The sequence below is a fragment of the Mya arenaria genome, chromosome 6 (genome assembly GCF_026914265.1).
Source record: "Mya arenaria isolate MELC-2E11 chromosome 6, ASM2691426v1".
NCBI classification, from domain to species: Eukaryota; Metazoa; Mollusca; class Bivalvia; order Myida; family Myidae; genus Mya; species Mya arenaria.
The window spans coordinates 82522515-82545585 of record NC_069127.1 but is presented as its reverse complement, the minus strand read 5'-3'; the positions used below and the strand labels follow the sequence as shown (position 1 = coordinate 82545585).

At 33.1% G+C, this 23071-nt stretch overlaps 1 protein-coding gene across 2 annotated transcripts in view; it reads right to left on the bottom strand.

Moving 5' to 3' along the window:
* Window positions 1–23071, bottom strand: part of LOC128239353 (PR domain zinc finger protein 1-like) — a 49488-nt gene that overhangs the window by 22200 nt on the left and 4217 nt on the right. The window contains exon 1 of one of the 2 annotated variants that reach the window (XM_052955973.1): window positions 314–617. The exons of the other annotated variant lie outside the window; for it this stretch is intronic. Coding sequence (XP_052811933.1) covers window positions 314–380 — 67 coding nt within the window. The 5' untranslated portion in view covers window positions 381–617. Of the gene's footprint in view, window positions 1–313; window positions 618–23071 lie in introns of those variants that run through there. 2 annotated transcript variants of the gene reach the window in all.

Here is a 23071-nt window from a genome sequence, read left to right as displayed (position 1 = left end):
GTATTATGTTATAGTGCTTTAATTACCTAGTTATTATTAAAATGTATTAATTCCATAACTAATGGTCTTTTATATGTCACTGTATGGGTAACATTTAATAATGTTATATTTTATTCTTTTCTGGTTAATACTAATGACATATCTTTAAAACAATACTTAATATACAAATAATGTGTGCAATATTCAACTTTCAATATGAACAATGCACCAAATGCGACTCCTTTTAACATGCCACATAACAGAATGATTACAAATATCTTAATTAAATAGAAATATATAAAAAATAAAACATCTTATTTAAAATCATACGCACCCAACAGCATCTGTCTCCTGGTCCTTTCTAAAAGCATCCTGTTCAGATTTATATCACCAAATATCATTTGTCCTTTTTGTTTTAAAATTCACTCATTCAGTTTTTTAAATAACAATAAATATTGTTTTAAAAATATAAACAGTTACTGCTATATTCAAATAACAAGTTCTAATGAAGTCTTTTCATCATTACCCGTGGATGTGTTTGCTTATGACTGAGAATGTTCATTTCAACCACATAACATGAAAAGTTTGCTTAAAAATGGAATTTTGCCATGCAATCTCAGGTATTGCACAGGAATATGATGATACAGCCAGCTGTCAATCAAAGCAATAAAGTGAAGCTTTGCAGTGAATATCTTATCAATTTCTGCTGGCTCCTCCCATTTAGCCAATGGAAAACCAATAAGAGAAATGGCAGTAGTTTTACTGTGCTGTGGTAACAGCCTTGTGAGAAATAGTGACAATGTGCCGATTTAAACGCCATTTACTAACAAAACCCCGCTCTATCTGTTTCAGAAAAGCGTAAACACATCCATAATTGGTCAGATAATCGCTTTTTCACGGTGCTCAGCTACTGAGATAGCTCAGAGAGTTTAGATATTGAGTGAGTGCCTGCATTGAAAATTTAAAAATGTAAAGTTTAATCTAAGGACACCTGTGATTTTGGGGCAAAAATCACTGAAAGTCAACAGGTCATAGGAAACCATCCAGTGTTTGGTTGTTTTTAAATGTGTTTAAAAACCACAGATTAACAGATAAATGTATAAGGATCCTTTCTTTAATTTCACACACCTTAACAAAAGCATTAACTTTTAAAACAATTCTTGTTTCATTATCTTTGTGTGAGCTCCGGGGCCCACCTGTCTTTAATAGTGTTTATTCTAGACCCTTTAAGGGTTTCCCTTAATGCCTATAAGAAATGATAACATGATTAAGATAACAACTTGTCATCTTTTTGATAAGTAAATTAGTTAAGGAAATCAACATTTAATTTCACCAATTACAGGCAAATTTGTTGAAACAATTCTAAATTGATTGACATTATACTCATATTTTATATCTCCCAATAGTAGATTTAAATTAAAATTTTGTTTCATTATATCCTGAATCCATCATTAACAACTGCGGAAGTTCCAGGAAATATAATTTTAAAAAAATACTCTAATGTGAAACATATAAATATGCCTGAAAAAAAAATCAGTTATTTTCTAATCAATGTTTTGACGGAATCCCATATTTCCTATGGAGACAGGCATGAAATACACCTAGAAACTGAAACAGCTCAGCCTTTCAATAACATCCAATATAAACAGATGTGAAATTTCATGGGAAAGGTGCGAATTAAAAAATATACAAAGAAATTATTTCCAAACCCCTAGGTGTTAACAAATTTACAGAGTACCTCCTTAAATCCTGAACTTGTGTTGCCGATATTTGGACACCCAGTGGTTTTGTAACAGTATTTATAGCTGTCAGTAGCACCTTCTGTACGTTTTGAGCTGCCTCATAGGGGAGGGCCTCTCCAGGCTCTACCACAAAATGAGTTTTGTCATATAGGTGAAGATCCCTGTTGTTCACAAGGATTGACAACATTCTCCTGGATACGCTGTATTTCACCCATCATTGATGCCTCATAGTGGATTTATCCAGATATCTTTTTGTTTAATTTAAATTATTTTTAATCGGTTGTCTGGTTAGCGCAGTGGTTAGCACACTCATTTCTCCCAGGTGACCCAGGTTCGATTCCAAGACTGGGCTCATGTGAGTTTGGTCAGTGGTGACCAAGCCGGACAAGTGGGTTTTCTCCAGTTACTCCCAAACATTTTCCCCCATAACACAAGACCACACTCGTGCATTATCATGCCAACGAGGGTGACTTAATATAAGTTATCATAGCTTTCTTCACAATCATAAAATATATAACGTTTAAACTATTTGTTAATCAATGGTCACAGCTTAGTGCCACTGAGTTTCAAACAAGTTAATCTACAACTATGTTTTATCAGCACCTCACAAAGTGTGCCACAATTATGTTCATTATGTTTTCTAACAAATTATGCATACGCCGTTTCATTAGATTAAAAACCGAGACCCCATCTCGGGAAAACTTTGCCTTTAGTAATTTTTTGAAAATATTTCTAAATTCAAAAAAGTATATGTTACTTAATACAACTTGTGAATTCACTTGCATGATAATTGTTCACAAGCAGACCGCTGTAAAAAAGTGGAAAAGTGAGTGTACTAGTGAAACAGAAAAAAATGAGCAATGAAGTTATGTAGTCATTCTTCAAAAGTTGTTAATTTCTCTAATAAAACAGTTTTGTATAGCCATATGCAGCGTTTTTAATTGTTGAAAAAAATGTAAACATATACTAATAGTAATTACAAGTACTTAGTATAAAACCATAGTTTTAATTAAATTCTTTCCTTTTAAATTTACCATTTTTTCCTCACTTATTATAACAAGTGGTTAAATATTTTCAAAAAATTGAAGCCCTTAACGATAATGTAATGTAAAAGGGGTCCTTCTCTCATCCAAGTTGCTGTGGGTCCAGCCTCACTGTGGTCATATTCTCATGGACTCTCAAATTAACTTTTAACATCTGAAGGTTCCTTTTCATAGGTGCAGGCAGAAACATTTCTGACAATTATCAGCCAATTAAATAAATGAGAGGCACACTTGTTGCTGAAACCAATACATCACAGCAGAAACAGGATGAGGTGCCAGTCCTGGTAGAGACAGTTCCAACATGTCCACCATCAATCCAACATGGCGCACATTTATCAGATATGGCCGCCATTGCAGAAGCGACAAGATAGAAGAGTCAACAGCTGAGACTGGGGTGTGGACAACCCGCTGGGGATGGATGGATAGGGAATTAATTTGTTTGTATGTTTGAAAACTGCTGAGGAACATGGTGGGAGACAAATGAATTCAACTGTTATTCTTTTAACATGAAAACAGTGTAGCAACTGTTTGGATTCATGCTTACTGATATGTGGTTTTCTTAATAGAGCATTCTGGCATTTTCATATTTTGAAACTGTGTGTGTTTTATTCCTCTTGTCTTTAGGCACTTGTGGTAACATATCTTTTTCAAGATTCTGCTTAATTTCAACCCCATGATTTTATGCATGGTCTTGCTGATCCCCATCGTTGCACTCCCTGTTTTTTTTTTTAATTTTTCATACTTTTTAAATCTAACCATCAAAAGTAAAAAAAAGGCAAAGGAATGTATTGGCCTAACAAGTTAACAAGTAATAGTCGTTATAAAAGTGACACCTACATTCAAAGTGGCTCCTGTTATAGTCCCTCACTGTCACAACAGTAAGGGCCATAAAGCATAGTAGGGAGTGTATTAGGGCATCCACTTAAAGTAACTGATAGCCTGAATTACCTAATGGGGATAATCATTTACCAAGTAAAGAAAACATCGACATAGTAATAAATTAATTAGAAGTTATGGATTAAGAGTACTTGGGGTCAAAACTGCTTGATTAAGGTAATAAGCCACTGTCTTTTATGGTAATGTGTACAGATAATAATAATGAATGTCATTAATAAGATTTTCTTGATATATGGGTGTCAAATACCTTACATTATGATTAGAATGAATACTACTGAGAAATATATGATACCAGATCAACCAGCTGTACTTATATAAATTAATAATTAAGTCTCATTATTTATTAATCTACATATTTTTTTGGTTTTGTAACTAACAAGTTTCCATGGCAATAGATACTAAAAAATGACATAAGCACACTCATCCTCTCGTAATCTATTGTTTTCTTTAATTTCGTACCAAACCTAATACTTCTCTCCAATGATATCAATGAAAAAGCGGCTTACTGTGGACACCTTCTAATCAGCTTACAACACTTTTTAATCAAAACAAAACATCAGGATTTGATGGTAAAATAAGCAGCTTTCTTCCCTTGTCTTAATCATGATAAAGTACACAAATATGGTCATGTAAGTAAGATGAAAGCTGTATTATCTTCATATTATCTGATGTTAATTTTCCCTTGATCAGGGTGAGGTGTGACTATTGTAGCAGGATAAATCCTAGTTTGTTTATGTGTGTTGATCAAAGTTTGCCTGCGTCCATTGGCTGCTTTATGGCTTGACCCCGCTGTGATGCCATCACAACTTAAACTGTGTTGAAATGAGTGACATGAGATAGAAGTGACAGAAATTCACAGTCAAATCCAGACATTGGAAGACTTGAAAAAACAGAGTGAGATACAAGAGATCCAGGTGTGATACCCTAGCTCTTTTGCAAAGAGACCTCTTGGTTCTTTAACGTGATTGGTGTACAGCACAGGAAACAACTTTCCTGGGCAGAACTAGTATGGAGTACACCATTTTCCCAGTACTACCCTTTAAATGCCGAGCGCTAGGCAAGCGAACTTCTAGTGCCATATTTGAACATCTTTACACTAAAATACATCAATCGGCTTTCAAGGAAAGATAACTCATGGGTTATCTATCCTTCAATGCAAATTATTCTACAGTGTATTCTATGTCGGTAGTTGAGTATCATATTAAACCTCATATCAAGTGCACTGCACCATGCATTTCATCGCGCTTCTGTCACAGATCAAATGAAACAATTATCCACTGAAATCTTCTTTCTTAGGTGTCGAATCTGTTATTTCACACCTGTTTTGTCAATATTATTTTCATTTGTGTGAAGAGCAAAAATGGGCCTCGAACATAAATCATAATTGAAATGAAATCAAGCTAATCGCCGATGTTAAGAATATAAAATTTTTACAAAAAATGACACTAAATAATATTTGACATCATAATTAAGAATCAGCTCTCCTTAAATATTTAAAAAAAAAATGCCCTTGAATAGGGAATAAGTAAATTCTTTAATATCACAGCAAATGTGCACGCATATACAAAAGTACTTTAACCAGGTAGATTTAAATTTGGTCATGGACTTAAAATGCTGCAATATTGACCTATGTGCTGTCCCAATTTTAGACAGTTTAACATCCATTCTTTTGCTAGAACCTGATATACACCTTAGCAATTTTACCATTTGTATTTCAGAGTCCCTCATACTGAAGAATGCTTAAATATGGTCAGATCCTTTTTTTTATTTCTTAGTTTGGGCCAAGTTTTCAAGATTTAAAAATCACAACAGCATTATTTAATACACACTTGGAAGGATATTGACCTTAATTCAAATGTTTCTTGTAGTTTGTCTTCATTGATATTTATGTTTGGTACTCTGTAGGTAATTGCAACATATTTGTCAGTAGAAATGTGTTAATTAACATGAAGTGATACACAAAATCTATTGCCAAGTTGGTTTAAAACTGGCGGCAGTTCCCTAATTTTTACAATGTCAATTGCCAGTATTTGTATTAACATTTGGTACTAATAGGAGGTTGCAACAAATTAACAGTACCCAGATCCACATAGCGGTTACTTCCCTTTGCTGTAGAGTCACAGCCACCACACATGTCGGTTACTTCCCTTTGCTGTAGAGTCACAGCCACCACACATGTCATGAGATGAACAAGAAAATTATTTAAGTCATTTAAAAAGTGAACCTTTTCTTTCATTTGAAATTATATAACAATAATAAAGTATTGCATACATACGTGATTTAATTTTTTTTTTCTAAAGGTCTTAGATAGCATCAATTCAGGTGTTTTCATACCTGGTGTCAGAAATCTTCAGTGCTCATCAAGGGAGATCACTGGAGATTGATATACTATCTCATATGTGAAGTTGGTGCTTCTAACCAATATATGTCACCTTTCAGCATTGATATTTACTATGTCATTGATATTTTTTACAATGCCACTGCCTATCAATAGTACATTATACAATGGCTGTATCCATTTACAGTCTTTGACTTAGTGTTTTCAGACCACTGCAGGCTTGTCCGAGCAGGAAGATGTACTAGCCCTAATTAATTTCCACTAGACAGAACATATTTGATGTTATAATTTTTACTTCTATGAAAAAAACTCTTCACATTTGAAACAAGCTTTATTTCGTAAAACTGTGGCAACGGGTTGATTCATGAACAGGTTTTCTTTCGGGCTTTTTATTTTTAACAAAATATTTGCTAGATGTTGACCATCATCAGCAGTTACAGCCTTAAACTGACTCGCTCATGGTTTGTAAAATTACTAAATAAAGTGTGGCAAATCATAAGTGCTAAAGTGTTAAAACAAAAATACCAAAAGCTGGAACTCTTCAGCAAATATCATCTTTGAAGACCACAATTTTTATTAGCGTTAGTAATGTGATTGACATTATCATGTGATGTTATCAATGTATCCTTAACACTTTTGTTAAAGTCCCGGTGGCCGTGTGGGCTGTATGGCTGTTTTCTACTTTTTTCCTTGACTTCTCCGGCGTGGGTTCGAACAGTATTAAAACCAAAATACTTCATTTTGCTATAACTGTATTTTTTTTTCTGTAATTTCGATATCATAGAGTAAAATGATGATAAAATAAGTGTTTTCGGATGCATTACCGGGAAAACTAATTTTTGGCCCCAAAACACGAGCGAGTCACTTTAAGCTAACGGCACTTGTTGATCCTTGCTGCTTGAAACTTATGCTCACGTTTCGCCTTATTACGACTATTGGTCTTTTCTCTTCATAGTTCCGCCCATGTTAGGCTGCTGCGCTTTCTACTTAAACAAACAACTGCATAATTTAAACATATGGCAAGCATCCAGTCTGATAAGCCCCCATGTAATGAATAGCAAGGGGTGAGGAATTGACTCCCAGAAAACCCCTCAGAATGGTCACATGAACAGAAGGTGTGAAAAAGGGGGCGCCAGCAGTAGTTTGTCTTAATACATTAAGAAACGTAATTAAACAAAAATGCAGACTTTATTAACCATTAGATTCATGTGTGGTAGAGCAGCAGCCAATGTTTCAAATTGTGGAGTTAATATATGAAAATGTTCTCTAGCCTTATTGGCTTACCGACTTGGAATTTATACAAGCTCAAGCCATTTTGTTTCACTAAGCCACGCGGTTCCGATTTAAGGGTCACGTCAAGGACTGCAATGATGTCCTCCCTGTTTTTCCTTTCATTGTCTCCCAATCATCAGAAACCAATAGTTTGTTCAGTAGGTTTCAAGGAAATTTTGTAAAAATAAACCCTTATGCAATAAATACAATATATATCATAAATGACATTGCAATCATGAAATAATGTCATTATTTATTTTTTGATATATAACTAGTGAAATATCTATCCAAAAAGTGTGACTTGAAGTCATTTATAAATTGCGTTGAAAACGGCCGACCATATAGCGGTGTATTATGTATTTAGCGCTGTAAATTAAGTATTTATGATTTAAATAGAATCTCACATTCATGGTCAATCAATATGAAATTTATTAAACTCATTTACTAAAATTGCAAAAAAAACCTCGCCAATGATCGTTTTTTTATCAATTTTAAAAAAAACATGTCTAATAAATGCTATCTAAATGACGGCACTCATGTGAGATCCTCTAAATGCAGTATTCATTTAAACACTTAATGTCAAAGTAACACCCTTCCCTAAGGTAATAATTCCATATAGTTCATGCAGATTGGTCTCAGCTCAAGTACAAAAATATTCAAAAAGTATACTACTTTTAATATCATTAAATTATTTTCAAATCACTTTAATCTTGATTTTAGAAGAATGGAAGACAATTATTATGATACCGTAGAATCTTAAATTATACATGTCTTACCATACATAACAGCAATTTAGAAAACAAATATTTACTAAAAAAAATCGACATAGTTACCATTGTCATTAGATTGCGGGACAACTGACTGCCTTTCCTTGAAAAAAAGAAAACTGTTGGATGCTCATAAAATAGGCTTGCAAATAAAAGAACACTGAACAATAAACACATTGTAAAATTGTCCTCGTTTTCATGGTCATTTATATGAACCAAGTTTTTAATAACACCTTTTTAGCCCTTTTCTTGAAAAGTAAAATAGAGGTTTGGCATTATGTTATTAGAGGCATAAACCTATTAACTACACCACGCCCTAAAAGACAGTTAATTCAAATAAGCATTTATCATTTAACGTAAGGCAAATATTTTTACTATCGTTTATGTCACTTTCAGTGTTTTTCATATTTTGATATATGGCGGCCAAATAGAAGAGATAAAACGGATCATCTGTTTATTTACCTGTCAAATAAAATATGAATTAAATAAATATTGTGCTTTTTTTTCCATCATAATTACTATCATTAGTTGGTTTGAATTCAGACCAGATCGTTATTTTGTCCGCATTCAGATTTTTTCTCCATGTTGAACAAAACTTTTACTTGTTGTTGGTTTCAATGGCCGAAGACGATGAAAATATTCCATTTATAAATGTATGAATCAAAGCAAATGTAAATAAATGTGGATTTAATCACCTTTCAAAATTTTCCCTTTCTTATGATAAAATTAATGGGACCCAATGCAGCACAAATTTATCATTTTGATTAGTGCTTATAAGCAATATTTGAAATTGTTCATTAAATATAACAACAACTAACTCATCCTATTCAATAATGTCATACAGTTATTCAAGGAATAATTCAGGCTAGGTGACAATTCATTTAGCAAATTATAGGCTATGAAAATGTAAATGCAGAGTATGAAACCTGTCTAGACTACAGTTTTCTAACGATTATGTTGGAAATATTGATATTAAAAATGTAATAAAACTACATCAATGTAAGTTTTAATGCACACCTTCTCCGGCTACAGTGCACCAATTTATTATCTATTGTTATTTTTTAAATACGTTATATGTCTACCAATATTGGCTTTTTGAAATAATGAAGTAAAACTTTTACAATACAAGTAAATTTTCATTGCAAAAACTGCAACAAAATGTGCATTATATTTACTAGGACCATCGGAAAGATTAAGAACCCATCTGGGTAAATATTTAAAAAAAATATTAAATTATCTTGAAAATGAAAAGAAATGTAACCAAATTGTAAACATGGACAAACTTGTTTGAATTAGAGAGTCCTCATTATCTATCTAAATAAATATAATGGCAACCAAAAATCAATTTATCGCATTATTATCTGTATGAAGCTCGGTATTTACCATCATTTGATGGTATTAACTGATGCTTAAGTCACTTTTGTGAATGTAACAGCGTGAAATTGTCATCTTTTCACTGATAAAGAGCTTTCCATTACCCGTTGGGAAGTCCCGATATTGTTCGATTGTTTATTATTTGTGATAAAAGCTTATTGAATGAAATCGCAGTTGTCAGGGAAAGCAGGTACACACGGGTATCAGCGCGGAAACCCAACAGAGATGCTCGGTGAAATACGCGTAAATACGACCAACAATGAAGCCCTTTACACACCATGGTGCTGTCAAAATCGTGGACACTTCATTCAGTGAAATCTTTGCTGCGATGCAAGAGTGCTATAAGCAAAAGGCATTTTGCTATTTCATAATCGGGTAACTCATCATATCCAATACATGTTCAAGTTGCTAGGATGTTATAATCTTACATGTTTCTGCACTTGAAATAATGACTTTGTCATTTAAATAAATTGTACTACTCCAAATATCCAGTTTCAAATTTATCACTTTCCATTTTGAGAGTGGTTGAAATTTCAGTTGGACGGTAACCATACCTCATTTCAATTATTATACTTTTATTTTTTTCTTTACATTTTCTGGTCTTAATTTTTCATCTTTATAGAAAATGCATGTCGGATATGCAAATATCCTCCTTCATTGAATAATTGTATGCATAAATAAATTATAGAAAGGTAGTAAAACACAACTTATACTTCTACTTGGACCTTAAGTTACATGTGCAAGAAAATGTTGCAGTCGGTATTAAAAGATTTTTGCGAAATCTTTTTTTTCTTCACATGTAATCGTCAGCTCACGGACGTTGCACTCACTTTCACCTAAAATTATCTTTTTGCAACGTTTTAAATTAGTCAATAAAACAATGCCACCTTAAAACTTTCATTACTACCTTCTTATGCATGCATTCATAATACTTTTGATAACAAATCAATGCCAAGAAACAGAAACAAACATTTAGTGGAGGATGTTAGGGAAACAACATCAACAGATGGAGAAAATTACGAACAGCATTTTTCTAGTGGAAATCAATCATTGTTTCTGATAATGCCCACACAACTAGAAAATGTAACAACTCTGCTGCTTATGTCACGGAAATCGACAAGAGGGCTAAAAATGTGGTTTGCCTAAATGCTTTCAGCTCCGAAGAACTTTTGATCACTACTTGTGGACCGGAGAGTTCTGTTGCCATGGCAACAAGAATGCTGAGAGTGGAAACTACACTATTTTAAATTATTTTTCCGACTGAGAAGCTGGCGAGGAGAAAATTTGGAAAGCTTGGCAAATATGGCGGGCTTTTAGTATTAAGTGTAACATTTACTTTAAATGAACACCGGGAAATGCCAACTAAAAGTGGTTTTCCTTATCTTGTTTATGGACATTATCTTAAGAAGCCGAGAAAATAGGGATTGGATAATATTAAATATTTTTCACCGCAAAATAAAATAGTAGAAAAAGCAAAATGTGAAATAAAAAGAAAGTGAACATGAAAGTGAAGTATAAGTTTGGTTAACGTGGCATACAATTTGGCACACTTTTCTGAAACACTTGCGTAAACTGTCATTTAAAATCCTTTTTAGGCATACAATAAAAAGAAAAAAAATGTTTGTTTCAGTGTAAGATGGCAATATATATTTCACCCCTTGAACACCAAAAGTAAATATTTCACTTGCTTAATATAGCTTTCGGCGCTCATTCAGTGAAAATATTACAATCTTAAACTGAAACAATCAATTATCCTCTATATCTATTAGCAGTAAATAATATATGAATAAATAAGATGTAAGTACCTTTGATCAGCTGTTGGTATAAGTACAGTTGTTTGAATATACTCTGCATTTTTAAACAAATCCAACATTACATAAATAGTTTATAATTTTTGAAAGACTGTTATTCCTGTCCACTATCAAGCATAATTACAAAATGATATTTTACAAAGGACATAAATTTGAAAGCTACAGATTCTTATTTTTATTGGAAATAATATTTTCCCATCATTTTCTGATTAATAAATTTGATAAACTACTATGCGTGAAAATAATCAAATTACACATTCAATATAAATAAAATAGATAAACAAAATTAAAACAATAGATTTGATTAATAAGTAAGAGATAAGGTTGCAGAAAATTTTATAGGACATGGCATTTTAAGTTGTTGTCCCTTCAGTTGAAGAGTATTCTATACCTCCAATTGAAGAGCTCCAATTTCAAACTCCCAGGGTTTTTAATGTGTCATTTTTACCATAGCATAACATGGAGCTATTCAGGAAAGTAGTTAATTCATTGTAGAAGTAATATTTCCAACATCTAGCAGGGGGCACCGTCTGTAGCTCTAATGAACCACTATCAGTGTAATGATCAACTTGTTAAAACAATGGCTGTCGGGGTAAGAAAATCTGTCATCAATGGGACATAAACTGAAATTTTTAGACCAAAGTTTGATGCTCTCAAGCCAATGTCTTTTGTTTTTGAGATTATGAAGTAGATTTTTGTGTTTAAGTGAATATCAAATCACATTATTGAGTACTGGTTGGTCTTGAATGGGCACCAACAATTTGAGATAGTTCTTATGAAAATGGCCGTGAACATTCGATATCCCTGGGACCGTAAATGTTATGTGATGCCTGAAGATGATAATGTACAAAAAAAATAATTATATCACCAAATATTTATGTTCAACTGTTCCAATGTATTGTTATAGGTGTTTGAGATTGGACGGTTTCTATTATAGATAGGGTCACAATGAATTTCTTGGGTCACAAACTCAGCGATCTTCTGCACTACTTGCAACAATGACATCGTCAAAAATATATATCGTACACAGTCAACATCAATTAAGAGATATACATTTCATATTTAAGAAAATTATTATTAAGCTAACAGGATTTACTTTTATTGAGTATCTGGTTACGTTGTCATTTTAGCCCTATTAAAATAAATGAAACTAATATTTTTATTAAAAATAAATTAAAAATGTAAATAATGCTAATTGCTTTAACTTTTAAAAAAATGACATTATTATTTCATATCCATTAGTGCTAAATATTAATAACATCAAATGTGCAGTGATAAGATCGAAATTAATTTGAAACCGAATCTTTATGTACCACAAAACTTTCAATCTGCACAAACTGACAAGAGGTGCAATAACTTTATTGAATACAGTTAATAGAAATGGACCATAATATTCAAATTTTACAAAAGTAGTTTTAATTATCATTCATTTTGTTAAAAATTACCATGAGAAGAATCAAGCACATAAGACAGAATATAATGCATCGGCTGAGCCAGGATTTGATGTTAGAGGGGGCGCACTTGAGGGGCGCACCTCGGGGCATGAGCCCCCTCCCCCAAGAACCCCCAAAATTGGCTGTTAACATGTCAATGGGCTTTGGGGGACATCTCTTAGAAAGCTATAGCTAATTTTAGAATGAAATGGTGCATTATGGAGTAAATAATGCATAATTTTTCAACCAGGGGCCGTTACTATTCAATAAGCATCTAAGTGAATATTTTCAACTTAGTGAGAATTTCGTACTTTTTTACATTGAATATTTAATATACCCGCTACTTTTCATCAGATTTATTCATATGCATATATTGTTTAGACCATTTTCTTGCTTAATTTCATATTTTTGGTGTACAAACATTGTTCGTTTTCTTAAAATTCAAATTAGAAAAAAGGCAATTTTACACTAAATCGAAAATTGTTACTATGATGCTTTTTAAATACAGCTCCAGACTGACAATTTAAGAGGGGGGGGGGGGGGGGGCTAAGCCCCTCCCTGAAATCGCTAGTGTAATGTACCAGGAAGGCTCTGCTCAGCATTAAATGATTAAAATTATAATCACTAAAAACAAATGTATTTGTCTTTTTTTTTTTTTTTCTCAGATTCATATCAATCCCCCTCGTGCACCAATCAGGACTTCCATGTTTAATATCAGAGGGAGCTTTAATAATCTACCCTTGCTTGTTTTATTCACATTATGCCAAGTGACCCTGCACCTGAATTGCACTGTTTTTAAATACGCTGAGTTTCAATCTAAAATCTCAAACAGATACTGGAATATAAGCATAGGAAGTGTTCACCCCATGTTTCCATCTTCCTTTCTGATGAAATTTGCAGATATAATAAATATATTTCTCATGTCATAAGGTGTCAAATTATCGTAACATCTATAAAAGCTCGCTATCTTCTGGACGTGCCCCTACCCAGACCTATTCAAGCCTCCCCCTGCAGAGATGTTTCCAAAACTCATTAATTAGTCAACTGGAATCACTAAATCATGTTTTAATTCAGATAGGCATTAACAGAAACATTCTTTTTCGTTTTGATAAAATCAAATTTTTCATAAGCGAGAACATCAGCATTTAAATGAAACAGATACATGCATGATGAACAATGCGTCTGTCCTAGTCAGGAACCCTACGGCACATCCTTAGGTTAGCGACCGTTAGACCTTTAAGATGAATGTTTTTAACACCATGGGTCGTTTTAGCGTCTTTCGATAATCTTTCTAAATATCAATCAGGTCGAGCCCCAGTCGCAGAACCTAATAACTCTCCAGGACTAGCCATAAAGTAACCTGTTACCATCATTGAGTTTTGATTTCTACACGATAGGCGAAAAGTAGACAAAGTTTAGTTCTTCACTTTATCAAGCAGCATGGAGTTATCTCCCCTTATCCCTCTCTATCATTCTTATCTCCCCACCCACTAAGGTAGTGGATACGCAGGAAGAAACTTTCATTCATAAACCTCAGCCAATTTCATTCAGAAACTTTAGAGGTTGTTTTTACACAAGAAGTTTCAGATAAGACTGACTTGGCATCAGAATCGCAGATAGAATGATATTTCCGAATTTACGATTTGATCAGATTTATGATTTGGAAAAATTGCAAGGAAAAGTGGTGAACCTTGTTATGAATGTTCTTCATTCTTAAAATAACAAATCTTGATATTGCATCAAAACCCTTTATCAATATCAATCCAAGAGAGAGCACAGATACTCAGTTTTTTAAATAAAGTAATACTGAAGTGTATTTTGATGATTCATGAACAATTCTTATACAGAACTTAATAAATGTTACCATTGAGTGTGGGTACCAAGACCACTGGAACCATTCTCAGACGACTAGGAACTAACATTCAGGAACCACAACTCTCCCAAGCTCCACAGAACCTAAGCCATAGCTCTGAAATATCCTTTTTAATTCACTTTCACTTACAAAATACTATTAAAGCATTACATTCAAAATATATTTTCACAAAAAAAACTACCAGTCCAAATTTTAGCAAAGACTGCCTTTACAAAAATTTTTACATGTAAAATGTGTAATATGTCAAACTGGTTTCATTGCAAACTGGTATATGTTACTAAAACTGACACACAGAAGCATCATATTTTATTTTCATCATTTTACATTCACTTTCCATAAGCAGGATTTCTGTTTTTTGATGAAGGAAATTTTTCATTTTCAGGGGTCTCTGTGTTATCAGATTATATCTAATGATCATCATATAAACCATCGCCCAACAATGGGACGCTACAACACTTCCCCACTTTATGATAATTCACAGAGAATTTGAGATGTGAAATTTAAGAAGATAAGCTTTCATCTCAAAATTTAAATTCATAAAAAGGTATCTCATTTTAAAGAGAAAGTCATCCACCCTTTGCCAATTAAGTTTCTAAACCAAGGAACTTGATACAAGAACTAAAATAGGAGATGGTAAATAAAAAACAAATATACAGCCTGTCACATGCAGACATGTCAAAACTTTCGCTATATAGGTATTTAGACACACTTCATTTTCATATTAATGTTATTTTTTTATATTAAAGGACAAGAAAATAGAATCCTGTGGGTAATTAACCTTTTTCTCAAACATACTTCCATCTACTTACTTTATCTATAAAAAAAATCTTCAAATTTAAATTACATAATTTTCTTGGTTAAATTGATTCTACTTAATTACAGTCCAAAATGGCTTACAGTGCCGCTGCATCGAATGTCAAGACTTCTTGTTTAAAATATATAATCATCTACTCCTGAAATTGTGTACACAAAAAAACTTTTGTTTCAAATGGAACATGGGTCTACTTGTTGTTTTAAAAAGTGTATACATAAACTTCTTGGCTCTTAAACAGAACTTGTTGTTTGATATTGTGTTCACAAAATCTTGTTGTTTGAAATTGAACATGGATCTACCTGTTGTTTGAAATCAAACACGGAACTACCTGCTATTTGAAATGGAACATGTAACTACCTGTTGATTGAAATGGAACATGGATCTACCTGTTGTTTGAAATGGAACATGGAAATACTTGTTGTTTGAAATAGAACATGGAATTCCCGTTGTTTGAAATGGAACATGGAAATACTTGTTGTTTGAAATAGAACATGGAACTTCCTGTTGTTTGAAATGGAACATGGAAATACTTGTTGTTTGAAATAGAACATGGAACTTCCTGTTGTTTGAAATTGAACATGGAAATACCTGTTGTTTAAAATGAAACATGGATCTACCTGTTCTTTGAAATGGAACATGGGTCCACCTGTTCTTTGAAATGGAACATGGATCTACCTGTTGTTTGAAATGGAAAAGGATCTACCTGTTGTTTGAAATGGAACATGGAAATACCTGTTGTTTGAAATGGAACATGTATCTACCTGCTGTTTGAAATGGAACATGGATCTACCTGTTGTTTGAAATAGAACATGGATATACCTGTTGTTTGAAATGGAACATGGATCTACCTGTTGTTTGAAATGGAACATGGATCTACTTGTTATTTGAAATGGAACTACCTGTTGTTTGAAATGGAACATGGATCTACCTGTTGTTTGAAATAGAACATGGATATACCTGTTGTTTGAAATCAAACATGGATCTACCTTTTGTTTGAAATGACACATGGATCTACTTGTTGTTTGAGACAGGACATGGCTCTTTGAATGTGATATACACTTAAATGTGTTTTAAATGGAACATCAGTCTTCTGGTTGTTTAAAATGGTATACTTCTGGGATAAAATGGTACATGAACATACTGACAAATTAGAAATTCTATGTATTTGAGGGTACCCTCTGTTTTAATGTTTTATAGCATTTCTTGACAAAAACAAAATCTTGAACATGTGTTTGCAATGATGGACACTTAGGAATGTCTTGTTGTGTGTAGCACAAGCAGGAACTTCTTTTGATTTGGAACCTTATTAAGAACTTGTTTAAAGCATAATCAGGAACTTCTTGTTGTTTTAGACAAAGTCAGGAACTTCTTGTTGTTTGAAGCTTTATTCGAAAGTTCTTATTGCATGAAGCTTAACAATAGCCAACATCACATCATTTATAATGGCCCTGAATGATATACTTGACAAACTTGTGACAATGGGTCATAGAGTTCTGGTTCTTGTTCATTAGTTTACATTACCATTATTATAAAGATGCTTTAAGTTCCATTCAGTTTCTTTTCAGAATTTTTCAAGGTCTGAAAAAAGTATACCAACAAGCTGAATTTTAATAAAATTACAAAGGGCCATACAGTTTGACAATATCAAATTAGAGTCATATTACTTGTAACAAAAAAGTGAACTGTTACTAGTTAAGCTGTGGGCCAATCTATGAAGTTTCAAGTTGATAGCTACAATATTTTATAAGTTATTAAGAAGAAAACCCATAGAACATGTGGATTGACAGATGGAGGTTTTAACATTTCATCATATTAATGCAATAACTCAATAACTGTCCCTATTAATATATACAGATACTGAGTTATTGCACCTGGGTGACGAAAATTTTATTGCTTATGATGTTTTTTCTTCTTTCACAAATAGCTCACAAGGAGGTGCTTTAATGAGTTTTTCATATAGAAACTATACAGAAAAGCCCCTAACTCTAGTGTCAGTAAAACCTATAAACCTATATATATGTTTGTGCTGACATACAGACAGACAGACATGGGGATCAGATTAGAGCACCCACATATTGTTGCGAGGCCCTGATATTCAGAAATGTCTTGGTGTTTGAAGCATAGCCAGGAACTTGTTTTTTTGAAACATTATCAAAAACTTCTTATAATTTGAAATCTTATTGAAAATTTCTTGTTGTTTGAAGCAAAGTCAGGAACTTATTGTTGTTTGAAGTAAAGTCAAGAACTTCTTGTTGTTTGAGAAAAGTCAGGAACTTCTTGTTGTTTGAGACAAAGTCAGGAACTTCTTGTTGTTTGAAGTAAAGTCAGGAACTTCTTGTTGTTTGAAGCAAAGTCAGGAATTTCTTGTTGTTTGGGGCAAAGTCAGGAACTTCTTGTTGTTTGAAGCAAAGTCAGGAACTTCTTGTTGTTTGAAATAAAGTCAGGAATTTCTTGTTGTTTGAAGTAAAGTCAGGTACTTCTTGTTGTTTGAAGTAAAGTCAGGTACTTCTTGTTGTTTGAAGCAAAGTCAGGAATTTCTTGTTGTTTGAAGTAAAGTCAGGAACTTCTTGTTGTTTGAAGTAAAGTCAGGTACTTCTTGTTGTTTGAAGCAAAGTCAGGAATTTCTTGTTGTTTGGGGCAAAGTCAGGAACTTCTTGTTGTTTGAAGCAAAGTCAGGAACTTCTTGTTGTTTGAAATAAAGTCAGGAATTTCTTGTTGTTTGAAGTAAAGTCAGGAATTTCTTGTTGTTTGAGACAAAGTCAGGAACTTCTTGTAGTTTGAAGTAAAGTCAGGAATTTCTTGTTGTTTGAAGCAAAGTCAGGTACTTCTTGTTGTTTGAAGCAAAGTCAGGAACTTCTTGTTGTTTGAGACAAAGTCAGGAAAATCTTGTTGTTTAAAGTAAAGTCAGGAATTTATTGTTGTTTGAAGCAAAGTCAGGAACTTCTTGTTGTTTGAAGCAGTCAGGAACTTCTTGTAGTTTGAAGTAAAGTCAGGAATTTATTGTTGTTTGAGACAAAGTCAGGAATTTCTTGTTGTTTGAAGTAAAGTCAGGAATTTCTTGTTGTTTGTAGTAAAGTCAGGAACTTCTTGTTGTTTGAAGCAAAGTCAGGAACTTCTTGTTGTTTGAAGCAAAGTCAGGAACTTCTTGTTGTTTGAAGCAAAGTCAGGAACTTCTTGTTGTTTGAAGCAAAGTCAGGAATTTCTTGATGTTTGAAGCAAAGTAAGGAACTTCTTGTTGGTTGAAGCAAAGTCAGGAAGTACTCATTGTTTGAAGCAAAGTCTGGAACTTCTTGTTGTTTGAAGCAAAGTCAGGAACTTCTTGTTGTTTGAAGCAAAGTCAGGAAGTACTCGTTGTTTGTAGTAAAGTCTGGAACTTCTTGTTGTTTGAAGCAAAGTCAGGAACTTCTTGTTGTTTGAAGCAAAGTCAGGAAGTACTTGTTGGTTGAAGCAAAGTCAGGAACTTCTTGTTGGTTGAAGCAAAGTCAGGAAGTACTCGTTATTTGAAGCAAAGTCTGGAACTTATTGTTGTTTGAAGCAAAGTCAGGAACTTCTTGTTGTTTGAAGCAAAGTCAGGAACTTCTTGTTGTTTGAAGCAAAGTCAGGAAGTACTTGTTGGTTGAAGCAAAGTCAGGAACTTCTTGTTGGTTGAAGCAAAGTCAGGAAGTACTCGTTATTTGAAGCAAAGTCAGGAACTTCTTGTTGTTTGAGACAAAGTCAGGAACTTCTTGTTGTTTGAGACAAAGTCAGGAACTTCTTGTTGTTTGAGACAAAGTCAGGAACTTCTTGTTGTTTGAGACAAAGTCAGGAACTTCTTGTTGTTTGAAGTAAATTCAGGAACTTCTTGTTGTTTGAAGTAGTCAGGAATTTCTTTTTGTTCGAAGCAAAGTGAGGAAGTACTTGTTGTTTGTAGTAAAGTCAGGAACTTATTGTTGTTTGAGATAAAGTCACGAACCTCTTTTTCTTTCAAGCAATATCAAAAACTGGTCTCGTTGTTGGAACATTATCATTAGCAAACATAGAGTTAAAGCATCAAAAGCATACATTCTTCAAAAGGATATTTTTAATAATAAATTAATAGTGTAAGGGAAAATAATATTTTATAATGAAATTAAGGGTTACGCCTAAATCGCAAAATTATGCTCTCACCTATAATTATCAAATCTATACTCCAAAGACGAAGTAAATTTTCCTAAATCATCAAATAGGCCCATAATTTATACAGGGTTAACAAATACCGAAATTTATTACCAGCTGAAGTAGACAGAGGGCTGGCTGTAGACATGAAAAAAATTAGAGACACTTATACTGATGAAAACCTTGGATTAAGACAGTTTTCGTTTTAAATAATTAATCTCAATTTCTAATAATTAAGACCATCAGTGTGGCAGATACCTATTCAAACCGTCTTTGATGCTCCTTCCAGTGTTTGGTATTTATGAAATTGTAGGTTTTTACCATAATGATTATAAGCCGATGAAATGTCATAAGTCAAGCACACATACTTTCTAAAAACGTAAATTTTGATGGGTGGTTAAGATAGGCCGGTTTGATGTTATTGTACACCTATGTCATTTTTCGCACCTCTATATTCCATCATTTTCCTTAACTGATCATTTACGGAACCCCGCTTTGCAAAACATCTGAAGAATAGACATAAACTTTCATAAACACTGTCTCGTCACATAATCCTTATTTCTATGTCTTTTTCTTTTAATTTGGCAAAATAGAAGATAGAAAACATGACAGAACAAATTCAGAACAGAAGAGCTAATGAGTTTGCACTAGAATTGCAATGAAAATTGAATATAGTGGGACTTGATAGGCTATAGATACTTTACTATCTAATGGAAATTCAATTTGTGATAATTTGTATCAATTCAGAATACCCCCGCATTAAGAAATGTACAAAGGAAAAATAAGTTTTATGTTATAAAACTCATCTGATGTTAAATGGCTGTTTCAAAGGCTGGTAACAAAATATTTTAATGACAGTCGTTCATTTACGCATTAATTAATTTATGACTTTTCTGATTTGAAAAAAAAGACCATAGTATGGAAAGCAGAGAGAAGTGTTAATTTGCTTAAGTCACTTTTTTCTCTTGTCATAATTTTTTTTAGTATAACGAGAGTGAGCAGCACTGCTCGTCTGATGTTTCACGGTTATTAAAGGGATATAACTCAACAACTGCAGTACATGTGCGTATTGTCCCTGGCAACATTTTTACCAAGCGATTTGGATAGCTTAAATAAAACAATTATGGCCATGCATGGCGAAAGATTTTGCACGCCAACAACGCTGTTGATACTGCCAATAACGCTGATGATACTGCCAACAACAACACCAAATCTATGACAATACCTCAACTTTTTTTCCTTAAAAGGACAGACTTTCTAATAATACTGTTTTAACTGAATGACTACCACTTCAGTATAATATAATGGTAACCAACGCATTTTATATGTACATAATGCATTAGTCAGGTATTTTTTATATATATTTTACTTTGTATGCAATCATGGTTGCTTAAAAATAAATAATAATTTAGCAGTGGTCACTATGTCATCCCTTGTGTGGAGATTGAGCTCTGCAGTAGGTAAACCAACATATTGAACTGGATAACAGTTTTCAAACCATGCAACAGCTAGCTATAGGGCTTGCGTGAACACGACTTTGACCACATACAAAGAGGACATGAAAAAAATAAAATAATCAGAAAGTTTTTTGACATCTGTTATTGCGTTCTTCTTTATAAAAAAAAAATGCACAAAAACTACATAGTTCATAGTTAGCAGTGTGGGAACCATAAAACATTTTTGTAAACTTGGCCCTTTATGAACTAAATGATTTGTGCCATTGTCACACAACACTTACAATCCCACTTACATTTGCAACACGTCTTTTAAATTATATTTACTTGTGAAAACGCATTCACCTGCAAAACATGACTTGTTAAAAGGAATATTCCCTATCATGTTAATTGCAGAAATTTTCTCACATTTGGGGAATTATGCAACTTTTGTTGCTAAATTAGAGAAGATAAGAAATAAGAATAAACTTGGCCTGGATCATTAAATAATATTAACATGATTATCAACAAAGTCAAGCTATTAAAATGAAAAGTAAAATCCAATTTTCGACTTAAATATAAATTATCATTTATCAATATCTATAAGTGACCAAATCTTATTTAAAAGATAACCTCTGTGTGAAATGTGTTTATTCAAATATTACTCCAAATAGGGCATTTTATTATAATGAACGATGAAAATTAACTCATTATCATGCTAGGTGCTCGTTTTCAAAAGTCCGCAGATAGTGAAAAAAAATGAGAAAGATAATCACTTGGGTTTGTCCTTGTTTGGCAATGATACCAACACTTATTAAATGGGGAATGATCATATCAGCGGTGTTAATCAGCAAATTGTCGAAAATCAGGTATCCATCTTTAATAGTAAAAGGGACAATTTGGACAATATATCATATCCTAATTCATGTATAACAATGCCAAACAGATAATAATTATCTAACAAATGGAAAGGTTTTCAAAAAAGAGAAATTCATTTGTTGATTAATTGATGGTAACAGCTAAGAAGTATGACAATGGTCTGTATTGAAACTTCAGTGAAATATATTTGGTTCCGTAAGTCATAAAAGTGACACTTATTCCTCATAATCAGTGAAAGCTAGAGCAGGAAAATTAGTGAAATAATTGTAAATACTTCACAAGAAAGATTTATGGGGCACGATTTTTGAAAGATAAAATATAAGTTCCTTCAAAAGAAAACTGCAAAACTACATGTTTACTTTCAAGCCTAAATGCATTTGGCTTATTACACTGTGTAATAGGTACTAAGTTAAAGATCAGTTAATGAGAGATCATTGCAAGACAGTTTATTGTCGCTCCTTATGAAATTAAAAACAGAAGGAGTTGCAATTGTAAAAAGTGGTTAATTGTCTGGTTTGGTCATAGTTGGCTGAAAAGTTTATTGATTGGTCAATATTTGTCCAAACATTCATATTGACCAATGAAATCATCTCAATTTCGCATTAAAGGTAACCAGTCAACAACCATGTTTCATACAAATTGTTGCAGTTCTTCTTATTTTTCCTATATTGGGAGTTTATGATAGTCTGCCAGTGCCTATATGGCTGTATTATAACTTAATCCTGATGACTGCAGTATGGCTTGACCCCGCCATGTCCCCCAGCATTACTTATAGTTGAATTCTGATATATGTTGTGGGGTATAATTTACGCCAAAAAGGTAATTTCAAAGCCAGATTGTGGCCCCATAAATGATGGATGGTTTTGTAAAGAAGGAAAGACTGCCCTCTAGAGCTACCCAACTGGTCTTTAACGAAACACCATCAACTGTCATCTATATAGTTAAGTCGCCCAGGGAGATCCACGCCAGGGTATCGAAGAAGGAAGTTGCATCTGTGTTGCCCTAAGACCTTTTATAAAACTAAAGGTTTAAAAAAGAATACACAAAGCAGACTGAAGCTGTCTTTTATTATTCAGCTGACAGTATCAATTATCAAGTAGATTACTAATGAAACTTTATTTTTTAACTTAACTGTTGAATTGTAAGATTACTTTGTTAATTAACCTCACTTTTCTATTATTCGAGAAGAAACTATCAGCATTTTATTAGCATAATGACTTTCCATGGAAGCTCATTAAAAATACATGTCATTTTAATTATGGTGGTGTACTCCCAGGCTGTT